Raw genomic sequence first — 15,399 nt, forward strand, 5'->3', positions numbered from 1 at the left:
GGATAGAAGCAGGCAGGTGTGCGCCTGGCCTTGCGGTCCCCTTCCCCGCCCGGCAGGGGGCCGTTCGAGCAGGGGCGGCGGAGGCTCGGCGTCTCCAGAGAAGGAAATGAAGTGGCATGTGAGATGAGGAACTTATGGAGAAGCTGGGTTTGCCAGGCAACGCCGAGTTGACAAAGACTTGTGCTGCCGGGCTGCTGATCGTGGAGAGAGGGTGGGAAGGGGACCGGGTCGGCGAGTGATGGTCGAATGAATGAATGCGGGAGAGCGAGGGAGCACGACGCAGAGCGCCCCAGTGGGGCCGGGGTCCCCGGCGGCAGGCCGGGGCTGGCAGGGGGCGCAGGCGCGACGCGCACCCGGGCCCTCCCGCGGGGGGCGGGGGCGGGGAGGGCGGGGGGTGGGGTTAGAGACACGGACGCGAACGGGATCCAAACTTCCGGTGCCTGCAGCGCACCGAGCGGCGGTTGCACAGACCGAGGCTGCCCGGGCGGAGGTTGCAGGGCGGACGCGCGGGCCGGCGCAGCCATGGTGAAGATCAGTTTCCAGCCCGCCGTGGCCGGCATCAAGGGCGACAAGGCCGATAAGGCTTCGGCATCGGTGTCGGCGTCGGCCCCGGCCCCGGCGCCGGCGCCGGCCGCTGAGATCCTGCTGACGCCGGCCAGGGTGAGAAGGACCAGGGGCTCCGGCGAGGGCGTGGGATCCCGACTTGCCCCGCTGGCCCCCGAGACTGCCCGAGGCGCAGCGGCACTCGGGTGCTGCGAGCGGAGCGGGAATAGGGCTCTCGAATGGGTGCTCCATCCCAAATGGGGGAAGGGGCTTGGGTGTTGCACTCAAGTGACAGCCTAAAGCAGAAGAGGCGGTCGGAATCTCCGGACCCGAAGTGAGGAAGCGCTCCAGATCTCTCCCCGGAGGGAGGGGAGCCTTGCGCCTTACTCCAGAATAGGGGAAGGGGTCTGCTCCATCAAAGCTCGAGGAATGTTGGCGGGGGCTTCGCGTCTGTTTCCAATCAAGGGGGAGGGGCCGCGAACCAAGTCCCCAGGTGGGGGATGGGACAAGGGCTGGACGTAGTTGCCCCAAAGTAGGGCGGTGGGACCCGATTGGAAGGGAAATTGGTGGAGGGGGAGAGTCTGGTGCCAGCGGAGGAGGAGGGGCCCCTGATTTCGTCCCCAAGTGCAGGCCTGTTGGGGATGCAGAATGTGCTGCTAATCCGCGCTGGAACTGGCGGACCAGAAAGTGGTGAAATGGCAAAAAACCAGAACCGAACAGCCGCGCCTCCAGGACACTGGGTCCGAGCGCAGCGCCCTGGTTCCACCTCACCCCTTGGGTCGGGGCCTTCCTGTCCCCTCTCCGCCCTCCTGCGGGGCTGTCCCCAACCCCGCCGCGGCGGGAGACTCCCCCACTGCCCCAGTGCCCTCGGCATCTCAGGTCTCTGGCCGCTTTGTGGGGGCGGGCCTCGGTGCGTCCCGCCTTCCCGCTGGCCTAGGGGGAAGAAGGCATTTCCGCCGTGGAAAACTGCGCTGCGTGGAGTGTGTCCGGGGAAGGGCCAGAGAGGCAGGTCGCGTGGCGGGCAGGGAGAAGAGAGGGGAAACTGGCCTGTCAGGCTTCATTGTGAGCCAGCAAAGGTGTCTTCGCGGCCTCTGGCCTCAGCGGTCTTGGGGCGCACTTAGCTCCGGCTCCACCATCTAGGAAGGACGAAAAAAGCCCCTGTCTACTCCCTCCTCCTCTCCAAGTCAAGTTTTGTGACTCTGATTTAGTCTTACCCTTGGTATTTGGGGACCTGCGAAGGTTGATCTTGGAGAGGAGCCTCAGAGGTGGGTGTGGGTGTCAGCCTGAGCAGAGACCGAGAGTGAGGAACGCCAGGGGTCTGGCTGACCCCCCACCCTAGTGTGGAGGTCCAACCACCCAGGCGAGATTGAGGGGTTGCTGGGCACCCCCACGGGAGCAGTGCCATCCTCCCCAAGCTCAGATGGAGTGTCCCAACTTTGAAGACAGTGGTCTTCAGTTTTAAAAGTTTGCCAAGGGCTTTGCAAGCCTCCTTTTTACCAGAGGGAGCCAGCCTTTTCCCCTCCTGGCAGCTGGGGAGGGGCAGTTTATCTGTTCCCAGATGCTCATCCCAGGGACAGACCCCCAGCCAAGACCAGGAACCAGGACCCTACTGAAAACACTCAGTGGGAGGGTATACTTCCAGCTCCATAGCAAGGCCCACCAAATTCTATAGGAGTGGCACATCTCTCATGGCAGCCTTGGTGACCGTGTTGGGCAGGATGGCAGAGCCTAGTGTGGTGAAGTTTCAAATTTCTCATTAACTTCTGAAGGCAAAATAATTTTAGTCTATAAAATAAACTGACAGTACACAGATGATCAGGAAAAAGCATACAAATTAGTGACCTGTAAGCAGGAAGCCAAACACAGAGATGAGGCTCAAAGGAGGGGTCTGTGGCTGAAGTTTATGTAGTGTCAGGAAGAGAGACTTGGAACCGGGGATGTCACAAGCTGTGGAAGGGTAAGGTGAAGAAAGAACACTACAGACAAAGGTGGTCTTACACAGGTGAGGTCCCCCAGACAGACCTCCTGTGGTTATCTCTGGGTCTGGGGTCAGACCCGCAGGTGACTTAGTCCTGTGAAAAACGTCTTCCCTAGACATGGGGAGGTGGATTTCAAGATGCAGCCTCTTTGCATCCACTGTTCATTTGACTTACTTTCTCTACAGATGCAACCCCCCCCCCACCACAAAAGGACAGTCTTTAGAAGATAGTCCCATTTCCGCAGTCCCTCTGAAGAGCCATCTCAGTAATTTGCAAAAGAAGCTTATTTGGTGGTCGGCTATTTTGATCTTCCTCGCCAGCATGGCCCGAGTAGTAATGGACATCCAGCTTCTGGCTTTTATTGGGCTCTGAAGCTGAGCAGCCTCTTGCCCTCTCCTACCATGAAATGGAAATATCAACAACCTCCCGCTTGCTGTTAGTGATGGTCTGCAGCCTGCCAAGTGACCTCCCCTCCCTCTAATTGGCAACAGGGAGCTTGGGAGGCCAGGGCAGTCAGAAGAAGGAATTAAAATCCCAGCACCTTTAGGACAGAAACTGGGTGTTAGCGAGCTCACCCTGCTTGCGGAGGCCCTGAGCTGCTGCACAGGGGCTTTGGTTGCTGCATGTTGGCTCTGGCCTTCGCAGCTGGACCTGGAGCCTCGGGAGGATTCACTACTGCAGGCCTCTTCTTGCCCCACCTGGCTACCAGGCACATTCCCCCCTTGCCCTGTGCCTGGCAGAGCCTGGCCTCGCCCACCCCGGCAGTGAGAGCAGGCAGGAGGCCATTTAGCAGCTGCAGTTTAAGAGCATGAGCCTTGTTGGGGTTCTGAGGGCCCACAGACCTGGAGGGCCCGGAGCTGTTTGTCAAGACGGCATTTGGATTTTGTTCCACACCGATGGCAATGCACAGGACAGTTTATTAGAAGGTCTCTTTTGACTGGTTGTGAACCCCCCACACAGCCCTCCTTGGTGTCTGAACTGGTCTCAAAACCAAGGTTTCAACTGGTGATTTCTGAGAGGACTGCTTGTGAACAGATGAGCAAGCCAGGGCTTTGGGGCAGTAGGCAACCTACGTCCTAGGGAGGAAGGGGGACGAGGCACTGTCCGCAGAGACTTCCCCCTGCTTCTGGACAAACAGTGAAACAAGGAGGATCTGTCTCCAGACCTGAGGCTGGAAGGAAGTGCCCCAGTGGGCTGGGGAAGGGGCGGGTGGGCCGGCCGGGCCTCCAGCTGCTGGTCTCTCCACGGTGTTTAGACTCTGAGATGATGAGGAGCCAGCTCCGCAAGTGGCTGGACCGAGGGCAGCTCCCCACTCCAGTCCCACACCCCCCACCAGCCACCCCCGCTGGCCTCTCTCTGCAGCTCCCCTCTCCCCCGCACTCTGCCAGTGCCTGTGCACACGCACACGCACGTGCACACACACGGGGGTGTGGACGTGTACAGGCTCAAGGCTGGGGGCTGCAAGGGAGAAAAACATGTTCACCCCAGTCATCTCAGCCCTGTTAATTTTCTCCTTGACATTTGCCTTTGATTAATGGCCCCTCTGTCGCCCCCATCCCCCAGCCTGCATACCTGCGGATCAGATTTCACTTTCTGTGTGTGTCCCAGCCTCTGGCCCTTGGCAAGCAGAGCAGTGGGGGAGGGTCCCCTGCCAGCTAGGAGGGCAGGTCTGGCCAGCTTGGAACCCTACCCTAGGCCCCAGTGCCCGCTGGCTGGGAGGGCGGGGCCAGAAGGACCTTCTAGAGAAGGCTGCCCAGCCCCACCTCCTTTTCCACGGCAGAGCAAGGACTTTCAGGGACGTTGTCCATTCCTGGTCTGCCAGGGGGCTTTGGCATTTGGGCAGGCACCACGGCGGTGGCAGCTCTTCTTTCCCTCCCGGTTTCCCTCTTCTGGTTTTCTCGGCCAGGCTCTGTCTGGTCCAGGCTGTCAGTACACTGCCACCCAGGAGTTTCTCCCGGTGACAAAGGTGTTCGCAGCCGCCCCTCCCTCCCTGCCCATCGCTCCAGGGTCTCTCGCAGGCCCTTCCGCCTGGAGCTTCCTTAGCTTGCACCTTCCTGAGCCTTTGCCCTCTGGCCACCTTAGCTGTCAGGGATGGAGTGGGCGAGAGGATCCATGGACCCAGCCCAGCTGCACAGCTTACGTACACCTCCCACAGGGCCTCCGACAGAGAGTAGAACAGGAGTGGGATTCCACTAACGCCAGTCCTTGAGGCCTGTCAGCACATGGCCTGTACCCAGGGCTCTGTGTGCTCAGAGGGACAGTGGACATTGACTCCTCCAGCCACTCACAGCTAGCCCATCTCATCTGCCTTTGGCACACTTGCCTCTGGCTTGAAGCCTGCAGCCTGGGAAGGAAAAGATGCTAAGGATGGGACTGGTGGCGGGGGAGCGGGATTAGACGCCAACCCTGCCCCTGGTCTGTGCAGACAGGCTGCCTTTCCAGCCTCCACAAGTAGTCTGCAAGTAGTTTAATCTGCTGTGGCTAATGGACATTGTTAAGGAGGAACAGTAGCTGGGGAGCACTCCCTGCAAGCTATGGGGTCTGCTGAGTTGATGCTCCATTAGGTAGTTTCCAGTCCTTTTCGTCCCTGGCTCTCCTAAATCGTTTCCTGAGCGCCATTGTGGTCCAAGCAGCCTGAGGCTGCGGCCCAGGCCCCTCACAAGTCCCTGGATGTCTGGCTCACACGCTGTGAGAGCATGTTGCCTTGGAAACAGTATGCGATATTTTCCTGCTTTCTAAATGGAAGCCCCCCAGGGCCTCGCTGTCCGTTACTGCTCCATGTGGGTAGCAGCATTTCTCTGGGCCACTGGCATGACAGGTGGAGCAGCTGAGGGGTTCTCAGGAAGGCTGGCTGCTGGCCAGCGCACTACTGCCTCGCCATCCTCAGACAGGGTCTGATAACCCGAAGGTCATGGCTCCAGTGAGGGCCTAGGGAGACCGGGGAGGGTTCCAGGGCTTTGGAATTTGAGCCTTGACCCTGATTGTGCAGTTTGGGATCCAGCGGACGTATCAGTGCTGAGTCTTTTGTTCCCCGGCGGGGACATCCTGAGCTTTCTGGTCCTGACTTCACCTTCAGCCATACTGCTCAGTCACGGTGCTTCTGAGGGTCTGGCTCTGCAGGCTGGGGTCTCAGGTGGGTCCTGAGACCCAGGTGGTGCCAGAGGGTGTCCCTTGCAAGGAGCAAAAGAGCCACTTATTAATGTCTTCTTTTTTTCCCCTCTGAGGAGTTTGATCACTTTAGCCCATGGAATGAACTGCCAGTAGACAGACTAACAGGAAAACCAGAATTTATTATAGGCATGGGAGCCATATTCAACGTACAAGACTCAGAGAAAGGGCCAGAAGCCTAAGTAGTACTATGAGCTGTGGAGGCTGCTGGGAGGTAGCCAGGGAAGTTACAGAAGGGTGGTGGAGGGGGACACTGGGACAATGTGGTCTTAGCAGGCAGAGAAAGCCCCAGGCACCAGCCCTCGGACCACTTGTGGGGAGCTCTGGGTCAGACCCTGCCCCACTCCTAGGCAGCCCTGGGTCTGAGAGAGAAAGCTCGCGCGCACCCCAGGCTGACATTACTAACGTGGCCAGATGGACATTTCTTACAAAGGGCAGCTCTTCAGAGGCCAGCCCGGGTCTGCAAAGGTGGCAGTTTCTCTGAGTAACCAGCTAGAAATATGCCAAAGAAATGTATGTGGGGTGGGATATTTTGAGTTCCCTCATTGCCCCTGGTAATACAGAGGGGTTCACCTGCAGCATCCAGGTAAGATGGCGGACCCCCATGCTCGGCGAGGGGTCCTGGCTGGAGCCTCTGCCCTTCCAGCCACACCTGCTCAACAGGGGCCACTGGAGTCAGCCTCCTCTCTCTGTCCTCACCTCACGGACCTCCTCTCCCCACCTCCCTCCTCCCATCTGCTGTGTCCAGTCCCTCCCCCAGTACAGGGAGACAGCAGGTGTGGCGGGGCCTGGAGGCCTCACCTCCTCCCTCAGGTTCATCTGTGGAGCAGGCGCCCAGGCTCTCGCCTGAAGCCCAAGGGGGTATTTCTTCCTTTTACTTATTTATTTTTTAAATTCCATTTTCCCAAGCTGACTCTAGTTTTCCCGAATGCAAGAACAGAAAGCACAGTCACCGCCCGCCTCACCTGCTTCTGCGGTGGCAGCCCTGGAAGGACGCGCCAGGCACCTAGCTCTGCTATTTTTATCTCCTACTCTCCTCCACCCAGGCTCTCAGGTTCTTTGTCTCTTAATTCCAGTCACACTCCAGTCCGGGAGTGCCATCCACATTTTATCTGGTGCCCTGAGGAGATGGAGGTTGCTCTGCCCTGTGCGGAGACCTCTGGGCCCTTCCCAAGTCTGGGTCCCCTTGCCCCACATGGACCCCTAAATACAGCCTGGGCCTTGAAGTGTATTGTGCCCCAAATGCAGGATGCACAGCAGGTGCAGGTGGCCTGGCCTGACCCTGGGTCAGCCATCTTTCCTTAGGACCAGCGGTGACCACTGGAAAAGTGGAATGACTGTCACGTCCCCTGACTGATTGTTTGCAGGAACTGATGGCTTGTTCTTGTGAGATGCTAGTGGGCCTCGGCTACTGGTGTGGACCTGGAGAGCCTATTGGAAAGTCCACATTGCTGTTCTCTGGCCCTGTCCTAGGCTTGCTCTCTGTATTGGGGTGCAGAGTGCAGAATGGGCTGGGGTCGCATCTCCTGGCACGGAAGCTGGGGACGAGCTGGCCTGCCGGTGAATAGTCCAGTATGGGGAGGGTCTTCCCGGCAATTTCTATTCTTTTCCTGGGGTCTAGGGCAGGGAGAGTACTAAGCCTCTGTGGGGCTCACCCCAGCTCCCTGAAGCCCAAGCCCCATAGCCCACCTGCACCCCCCTAACCCAGAACCCCTGTGATGTGCTGAGATACCTATCTTGACTTAGACACGAACCCCATCCCCACCTTCCCAAAGCCGCCTCCAGAGGGACAGGAAGAAGGACACATGCACAGTCCCAGAGTCCGGCAAGAAAGGGCCTGAGAGGTGGGTCTCACCGGCTCATTGTGCAGGTGGCCTAGGCAGGCAGCAAGTGGCAGAGCCAGAATAAGGGGAGCCTCTCCCTGTGCCCCTCAGCTTCTTGAGATTGGGTATCCGTAGGGACTGACCTCTAACCTCACCCTCAGCCATATCTGGACACAGGAGGAAGGGCTGAGTGGTGGGCCCTGGAGGCAGACAGGCCCAGGGCTCTTGCAGCATTTCCAAGGGTGACTGAGGGCCAGCCTGGGTGAGGGTAGTGGGAGACAAACAGAAGGATGACCAGGGCCACCCGACCGACTCAGTCCAGTGCTCCGGAGAAAGCAGCATGGAGTTTGGTCCTCCTCATCCCCACCCCAGACAAGCGTGGCCTGCAACTGGGACCCTTTGGTGTCTTGGCAGCCCTGCAGCTACGAGCCTGAGCCCAAGTCTAGCTCAGAGCAGGTCATTTCCTGGGGCCTCTTGGGCTGGCCTTCCTGACAGCCCTGGTCGCTCCTGGTGGGAGTTCCCCCTGCTTCTGGATGCTTCCAAACTTCACCCTGTAGACTGCACTACAGACAGCCGTCCCCTGCCGAACACCAGAGGCGGAGTTGGGCCTAGTGGGTTGCAGGCCCAGGGCTGCCTGGCCAGTGACGAGTGCTGGTGCCCACCCCTCAGCCTCCCAGAGCCCCTGTCCCAACAGGCAGCGAAGGTACCTCTGGAGTCCAGCAGCCTCCACCTCTGGTCTCCCCACCTCCACTGCCCTCCTCCCAGTCCATCCTGTGTGCTCCAACTTCAGGATGGGTCTTGTTACTCCTCAGCCCCAGGGCCGTCCTCGCTCCATCGCCCAGAGCGGTGTCTCCCAGCCTGCCAGAAACATCCCGTTCCTACAGACGCCCTGGTCTGGTCCCACGTTGGTACACCCCCACTTTGTGATTGAAAGGCCAGACGGGCCAGGCTGGTGTGCCGAGAGGGCTAAGAGCACAAGTAGCTCAACATGCGTCTGCCGCCTCCCCCAGCTGACCGGTTCCAGTGGCTTCGGGTGGGTCTCGGCTCTCTCCGCTGGGCACCCTGGTGAGGCTCTCCTTCACCTGACGTGTCTGTCCTATCCCTTCCTCCAAGGCTCTCTGGGCCCAGCCAGCGGGGCCGTGCCACTTAGGGAAAGGAGGTGTCCAGGGGAGCGGGCCCTTCATTCCTCTGAAGCACTGGCTGACCCCCATTGTTGCCCACAGGAGGAGCGGCCCCCCTACCACCGCTCTAAGAAGGGGGGCTCGTGGGGCGTGTGCTACCTGTCCATGGGCACGGTCGTGCTGCTCATGGGCCTGGTCTTCGCCTCCGTCTACATCTACAGATACTTCTTCCTTGCTCAGGTGAGGGGCCCGCAGGCGGAGGCATGGCCTGGGAGGAGGGCGGCTGGGGGCCAAGGGGTGCGGGAGTAGTGGAGGCCAGGGGATGAAGACCGGCAGCAGGAAGCCCTGGGCGTGTGGTCAGGCAGGAGCCAGTGCCCCGGCCAGCCCCAGCTCAGCCTCTGGCCCTGGGGAACCAAGCCCCGATCCAGGCGGAGCACTGGGGCCCCTTCACAGAGTCACCCTGAGGCATTGTCACCAGAAACTCAGATGGAGCAATAATTGGAACTGTGGTCTCCAGAGCTCAGCCCCTGAGCCCAGGGTCATGCTGTAAGGTCCTGCATGGACATGTGGGTTGCAGGCTGGGCACAGACTCACCAGGGCCTCCTTGAAGGAACAGGAAGGTGACCTCAGAGGAGCTCACCTTGCCTATGATCTCACCCCCAGGGTGGCTTCACCCTCCCGTCACCCCGGGATCTGGGCCCCAAGCTGAGCCACCTAGATCTGGGGAGGGAGGGTCAACACGTCTGAGCACTGAGATAAGTTAACAGTAGATCAAGAGGGCAGACGCAGGTGCACCTAGTGGGGAGTCTCAAGGTGGCTCAAGGCCGGCTCGCCAGTCACTGTGACCTCCACCCCTAAGCATGTGACTGCTGTCACCTGCACATTACTGGAGAGTCTGTTCCCTGGGATTTCATCTGGAGACCTCAACTCCCACAGTCCGCTCACCTCCGAGGTGCGACTTGGCATGCCTGCCTGGCTGCCCGACGTCAGGCTGTCACCCTGCCTTGCTGCCCACTTGAGGCAGGTGCCCCTCCTGTGCAGGCCTCTTCAGTCCCCTTCCTGTGTGGCCTTGCCCCAGGACCTGCTGGGGCTCCTCCTGGTCTCTCTTCCCAGTCCCCATTCATGCCCTTCTGGGGTTCCACACCCCACTCTGGTTCCCAGGCAGTGCCAACGTCTCAGAGCAGCTGCTGGAGTAGCATGTGAGGCATCCGGCAGCCACAGTGGGGCCCTGCCCTGTCCCCTCGCCTGGCTGGATATTCCATCTCCTTGGAGCGCTAATTGGCAGGGGATTCCAGCAGTTCTGGTCAGGCAGTCCCTTGGAGACCCCAGGCCCTGGAGAAGTCGGGGCACTGGTCTCTGTCACTCCACTGACACAGTCACACTGCCTTGCTTTCCTTGTTTGGGGGGCAGTTAGCCCACCTGGGGGGCAGCTGGCACGGTGTTTAAGGCTTCTCAGGGACCAGGGATGGTGATGGACTTGGGGTTGGGCGTGGCGGAGACACTGGAATCTCCTTGCCTTGCCTTGAAGCTCTTCACCTCCCTCCTCGTCCCCAAAGGTGGTACCCGAGCCTGTCCGACCCTTTGTTTCCCCTGAGGACTCTTCTGCCCCACCGCACCCCAGCTTTTCTCCGGTGTCTGCCCCTCTGTGAAGGGTATAGGGTTGGCTGGTGCTCTTTCTGCTGGTCCATTTCCCAGAATCATGGACTTTGAGACCAGCAGGGATTTTTGGGATTACCATACTTTACAGAAGGGGAAACTGAGGCTTGGGGAGGTCTTCCACCTGGGACCTGGCCGTCCCTACTCATCCTCTCCTCCCTCTCCGGGCTCCATCCCGACTCTCCACGTTTCTGTTTCCCCGTCTGTAATGACCTCGCAGGCCCCGCCGCTGAAGTGCACAGGTAAGCAGCAGCGGCCGTGCCCAGGGTGCTGCCTGACGGTCTCTCTCTCTCTCCCTGCCTTGCTCAGCTGGCCCGAGATAACTTCTTCCACTGTGGCGTGCTCTACGAGGACTCGCTGTCCTCCCAGGTCCGGACTCGGATGGAGCTAGAGGAGGATGTGAAAATCTACCTCGAAGAGAACTACGAGCGCATCAATGTCCCTGTGCCCCAGTTTGGTGGCGGGGACCCTGCAGATATCATCCATGACTTCCAGCGGGTAAGGCCAGCTTGCGGTCAGCCAGCAGCTGACTAGGAACTGGGACCAGGATGGTGGGAGGGCATCCTGGGGACCCAGAGCAAGGAGCAGGAGCCAACGAGAATCCCTGGGGTATTTGTAAGCTGTGTAGTCAATGTCTATGGCTGGCACCAGACTTTTAAAGATGTTGCTTTTGTTATATAGATAATGCCATTGTCACTGAGTGAGGATTAGTGGATCTGCAGATGCCAGCTGTCATGGCCAGGCCAGGGTCTTTGTGTCTGCCCATGTGATAAGGGGGACGGCATCCCACTGTCAGGTGCACTGAGCGTATTTCTGCAGAGGTGTGCGTTTGACCCAGGTCAAGCTCTGGCACGTAGCCAGCATGCTGGGAGGTCCCGATGCCCTTCCCAGCCAGTTCCCTTCGCCTCGAAGGGACCTTCCCATCTGGGACTGTTCTGAGGAGGGTGAAGTGCAGGCCGGGCCCTCTTTCCCAGGTGCTTGCTTCTCAAAGCCTTGTAGGGGTTTCAGCACCAACCCTGCTACATCCTGGGTGTCCTGCAGCGGAGTTCCACGGGGGCCCTGGGACAGAGCATCTCTCCCTGAGGTCAGGGAGACTGTTCCCATGGATGGAGGGACTGCCCAGGTTTGATGAAATGGACAGTTGCAAACCTTGCTCAGCTCTGCAAGACCCGGGAAGAGCCTGCGCTGTAACGGCGGCGTTGGCCGCAGGCCAGGGAAGACCCAGCCGGCCGGGAATCTGGGAGGCACCGCTCCCACGGGATTCGGGTCAGACCCTCGGCTCCCGGAGTCTGACGTGCCACCTCCTCCGCTCAGGGTCTCACTGCCTACCACGACATCTCCCTGGACAAGTGCTACGTCATCGAGCTCAACACCACCATCGTGCTGCCCCCTCGCAACTTCTGGGAGCTCCTCATGAACGTGAAGGTGAGCGGGGATCTTGTCCCCTTGCCCTCCTCCAGACCCGGGAACCAGGGACATTGCTCCTGCACTCCAGGTTGGTCATGCTCCGTGGCCCCTTGGTCCACATCCCCGGGGTCTCTTCTCTCCTTTTCTCTCTCTCTGGTGGAGAAGCCCAAGACCGGCTTCCTCAGCACTGCCGTTCACGCCCTGTGTCGGCGGTGACTGCAGGAGCACCCCCTGGGTGGGACCCAGACTCACACGTGCCTCGGGTCTGGACAGCAGGGGCACAGGCACTGGCCTGGGACATCAGAAAGGCCAGCAAGGGGCCTCTGGGTGAGAGGTGGCACAGGCGAGCCGCGAGGGGGCCGGCAATGGAAACTGTGGGAGGGAGCCCTGGGTCCGACCCCTGCGTGACCTCTCCCTTGCAGAGAGGGACCTACCTCCCGCAGACGTACATCATGCAGGAGGAGATGGTGGTGACCGAGCATGTCAGTGACAAGGAGGCCCTGGGCTCCTTCATCTACCACCTGTGCAATGGGAAGGACACCTACCGGCTGCGGCGCCGGGCTACCCGGAGGCGTGAGTGGCTGCCCCTGTCCCCGGCCCCAAACCCCAGCTGCCCAAGAGCCCACCCGGCCGCAGCGACCGCAGCCGAGGTTCACTGAGCTCCTGACATGCCGGTGCTGCTCTGCGCGTCACCAGTGCCATCTTAACGATGAGGAATGGAGGCCCCTGGAGGTGACGTGACGCGGAGGGGAGGTGGCGGTGCCGGCAGGCTGACTCCAGCTCTGAGCTCTCGCCACTTCGCTGTGCGTGGTGTGCGTCTAGGTGTCACTTCCTAGGCCTCCCCACCCCACTGCCCCCCAGTCCTGAGGTCCTGCCTGGCCGGGCACTTCACTGGGATTTTTGTTTCCTCCAGGGATCAACAAGCGCGGGGCCAAGAACTGCAACGCCATCCGCCACTTCGAGAACACCTTCGTGGTGGAGACCCTCATCTGCGGGGTGGTGTGAGGCGCCCCCTCCGCCAGGCCCGCCCCTGCCCTCTTCCTTCTCCTTCCGGCCACTCTCTGGCCCTCCCCCCTCCCCCTTGCTTAGCTTGTTCTTTGGACACCTTTCCATAGATGTGACATGTCCACCCTTCCTTTCCAGCCCTGCCCGTCACCGGTACCAGGGCCGTGACCTCTCGGGGTCCCCGCCTCTACTGACCTCCCAGGTGTGGGGGAGGAGAGGGGACACCCAAGATGGCTTCTGTGACCCACCGTCTTGAAGTCAGGTCCCCAGTGGCTGGGCCAAGGGGAAGGACTAGAGGGAAGGGCGGGGCAGGGTAGAACATGGGGTTCCCACATACGCACGCCTCGGGAAAGCCCTCCAAGGCTTTTTCCCAGGGCAGCAACTTCCTCTGCTGTCTGACTCCTAGCCCTGGGGCACGGGCTGAGGTTGGGGGATGTGCCCAGGGACAGGCCCCACTGGAGCACAGGGTAGGTGGCTGTGCTGGGGTCTCCCCAGGACTCCCGTCAGTGCCTTCGCCCACCAGCAGGAGCCTGGCACGTGGGGGTGGACGAGTCTGTCAAGCACAACTGTTCTCTGAGTGGAACCAAAGAAGCGAGGAGCCAGGGCCCCCACCTGGCACCTAGGAGCACAAGCCGGTCCCACAGCCAGGCGGGAGCAGCGGGGGACAGAGCCGGGGTCACTTGTCTGAGCTGCCACTCTGGGGAGTGGGTGGATGGCTTTCTCCAGGCCTGGCCCTAGTGGAGATGAGGGGAGGGAGAGCCACCTGGTACTGTGCCCCTGCCCCATCTGGCGTCCGCCCCTGCGGGAGGCACGCAGCGTTCTTCCCGTCCTCACTTTTGCATGTTTTTACTGACGTCGGATATGCTTCCCGTCCCCAGCCCTGAGCCGTGGACAGCCTTCGGCGCCTCAGTCAGACTCGGGTGCTCTGGAGATGAAACTCTTAAATGCTTTGTATATTTTCTCTATTAGATCTCTTTTCAGAAGTGTCTGTAGAAAATAAAAATCTTTTACTTCTGACTTTGATCTCGGCCTGGTGGGTGGGGCACCAGCTGGGCTGGGAAACTCTCTGGGACAGGCCTATGTGGCATTGGGTGCAGCAGGCAGGAACAGGCCAGCAGCCTGGTGTCTGTCCCCTAAAGAGGTGGACATGGATCTCCCCTTCATTGCCTCCCTTGATCTGGGGTCCACTGTCTGAGCCCCAGCCGCTCACATCTTGCAGGTGAGGAAGGAGGAAAGTGAGCCGAGAGCTTCTACTCGGCCAAGGTCAGGTCGCTTTTAAGTGCTGTAACCCACCCTGTCGTATTCTGCATGGCAGGTGACATCACTGCATGTCCTTAAGCACAAGGACGGTGTCGTGTTCCCCACAGCGTCTGCACAATTGGTAACTGTTCTTGGTGGATCTGAACTGAGGTTTGGCGTGGTAGTCACAGGGTCACTTTCTCCAGAGGGGGAGCAGTCAGAGAGCTGGCCAGAGCCTGGTTAAGTGGACCCTGGAGGTGAGACCTGTGTCCCACCCTGGGAGGAGGGTGGGAGGGCACCTGCAGCCGCGGTGCTGTTGACAGTCTGACTGCCCTTCAAGGGTCATCCAGAACTCAAGTCAGTGCATACGCGCCCTGTTCCTGGGCACAAAGGCTCTTGCAGAAATGTTTTGCTGACCTTCTAAATGCAGTGGAATCTATTAAAATGCCAACCTGATTTGTTTTTTAACTTGACAATCAGTTCTTTGGGGAGAGTAAACACGGAGAATAACTGATTAAATCCAGCACAGGGTAAAGAACTGCCCCTGAGATATGCACCATCGTGAACTACAAGCATTAAAGAGTTTCGTGTAGCAAAGGAGAGGCAACAGGACAAAGTGGGGTGGGGGAGAAATTGACTTAGATTACAGAGAAATTCCATTCCGCATTAGAGTGGCATTTCAAGTTAGCAAGGACTTATTGTGGGTTATTTTTAATGACTGACAAAATAAACCTGGATCCTACTTCCCTGTACAAAATAAGTTCTGGATGAATCAAAAGTTTTAATTATGAAATGAGACCATAAAAGTGCTTGAAGAGATGATTGAAAATAACCTTGGAGGCAGAAAGATCTTTCTATGCATGATACCCACCAAGTTGGGATTTATAAATGACAAGTTGAAATGTACACACAATGAAATATACCACCAGGCCGAAAGTTTATAAGTAGCAACTGGAAAAGGTGACTTTCAACACAGGATAGAACAAGGGTTATTTTCTATAACATGCCAAGTTTTTATTTGTATAAATCATGAAACTAAACAACCCAGTAGATAAAAGGGCAAAGAATATGAGAGAAACAGAAGTGGATCAAAGCCTGCACACAAGAAGATGTTTAATTACAGTTTTTAAAGAAAATACAAATCAAAACTAGGGACAGAACATTTTTACGCATCCAGTTGGCGTTTTTGTTTTCAATACTTTATATTGTGATGCATCTATTGTACATAAAATACTGTGAGTGATTAGTACCTTGTGAAGTTATTGGCAAGTTGTGAAACGTAATGACCAGTGTGGATCTGGAAATCCACCAGCCAACTTACGGAGCAGTTCGTCAACTGACCTCTGAGAGAGGAAGCAGAAGCTTCCAGTCCCTTAAGGCGGGATTCAGAAGTCTCAGAACATCATTGCATTACATTGAGCAAATTCACAAAGCCAGCCCAGACTGCAGAGAAGGGGA

General features: G+C 58.6%; 1 protein-coding gene across 1 annotated transcript; it reads left to right on the forward strand.

Annotated features, from left to right (window-relative positions):
• The first annotated feature begins 422 nt into the window (after positions 1-422).
• On the forward strand, positions 423-13,719 carry Itm2c (integral membrane protein 2C). Its single transcript, XM_047546866.1, has 6 exons — positions 423-660; positions 8,737-8,874; positions 10,600-10,788; positions 11,605-11,715; positions 12,120-12,270; positions 12,611-13,719. The coding sequence occupies exons 1-6, from the start codon at positions 523-525 to the stop codon at positions 12,700-12,702; spliced, it is 819 nt and encodes a 272-aa protein (XP_047402822.1). The 5' UTR covers positions 423-522; the 3' UTR covers positions 12,703-13,719.
• Positions 13,720-15,399: the final 1,680 nt, after the last annotated feature.

The sequence above is a fragment of the Sciurus carolinensis genome, chromosome 3 (genome assembly GCF_902686445.1).
Source record: "Sciurus carolinensis chromosome 3, mSciCar1.2, whole genome shotgun sequence".
Classification (NCBI taxonomy): Eukaryota; Metazoa; Chordata; class Mammalia; order Rodentia; family Sciuridae; genus Sciurus; species Sciurus carolinensis.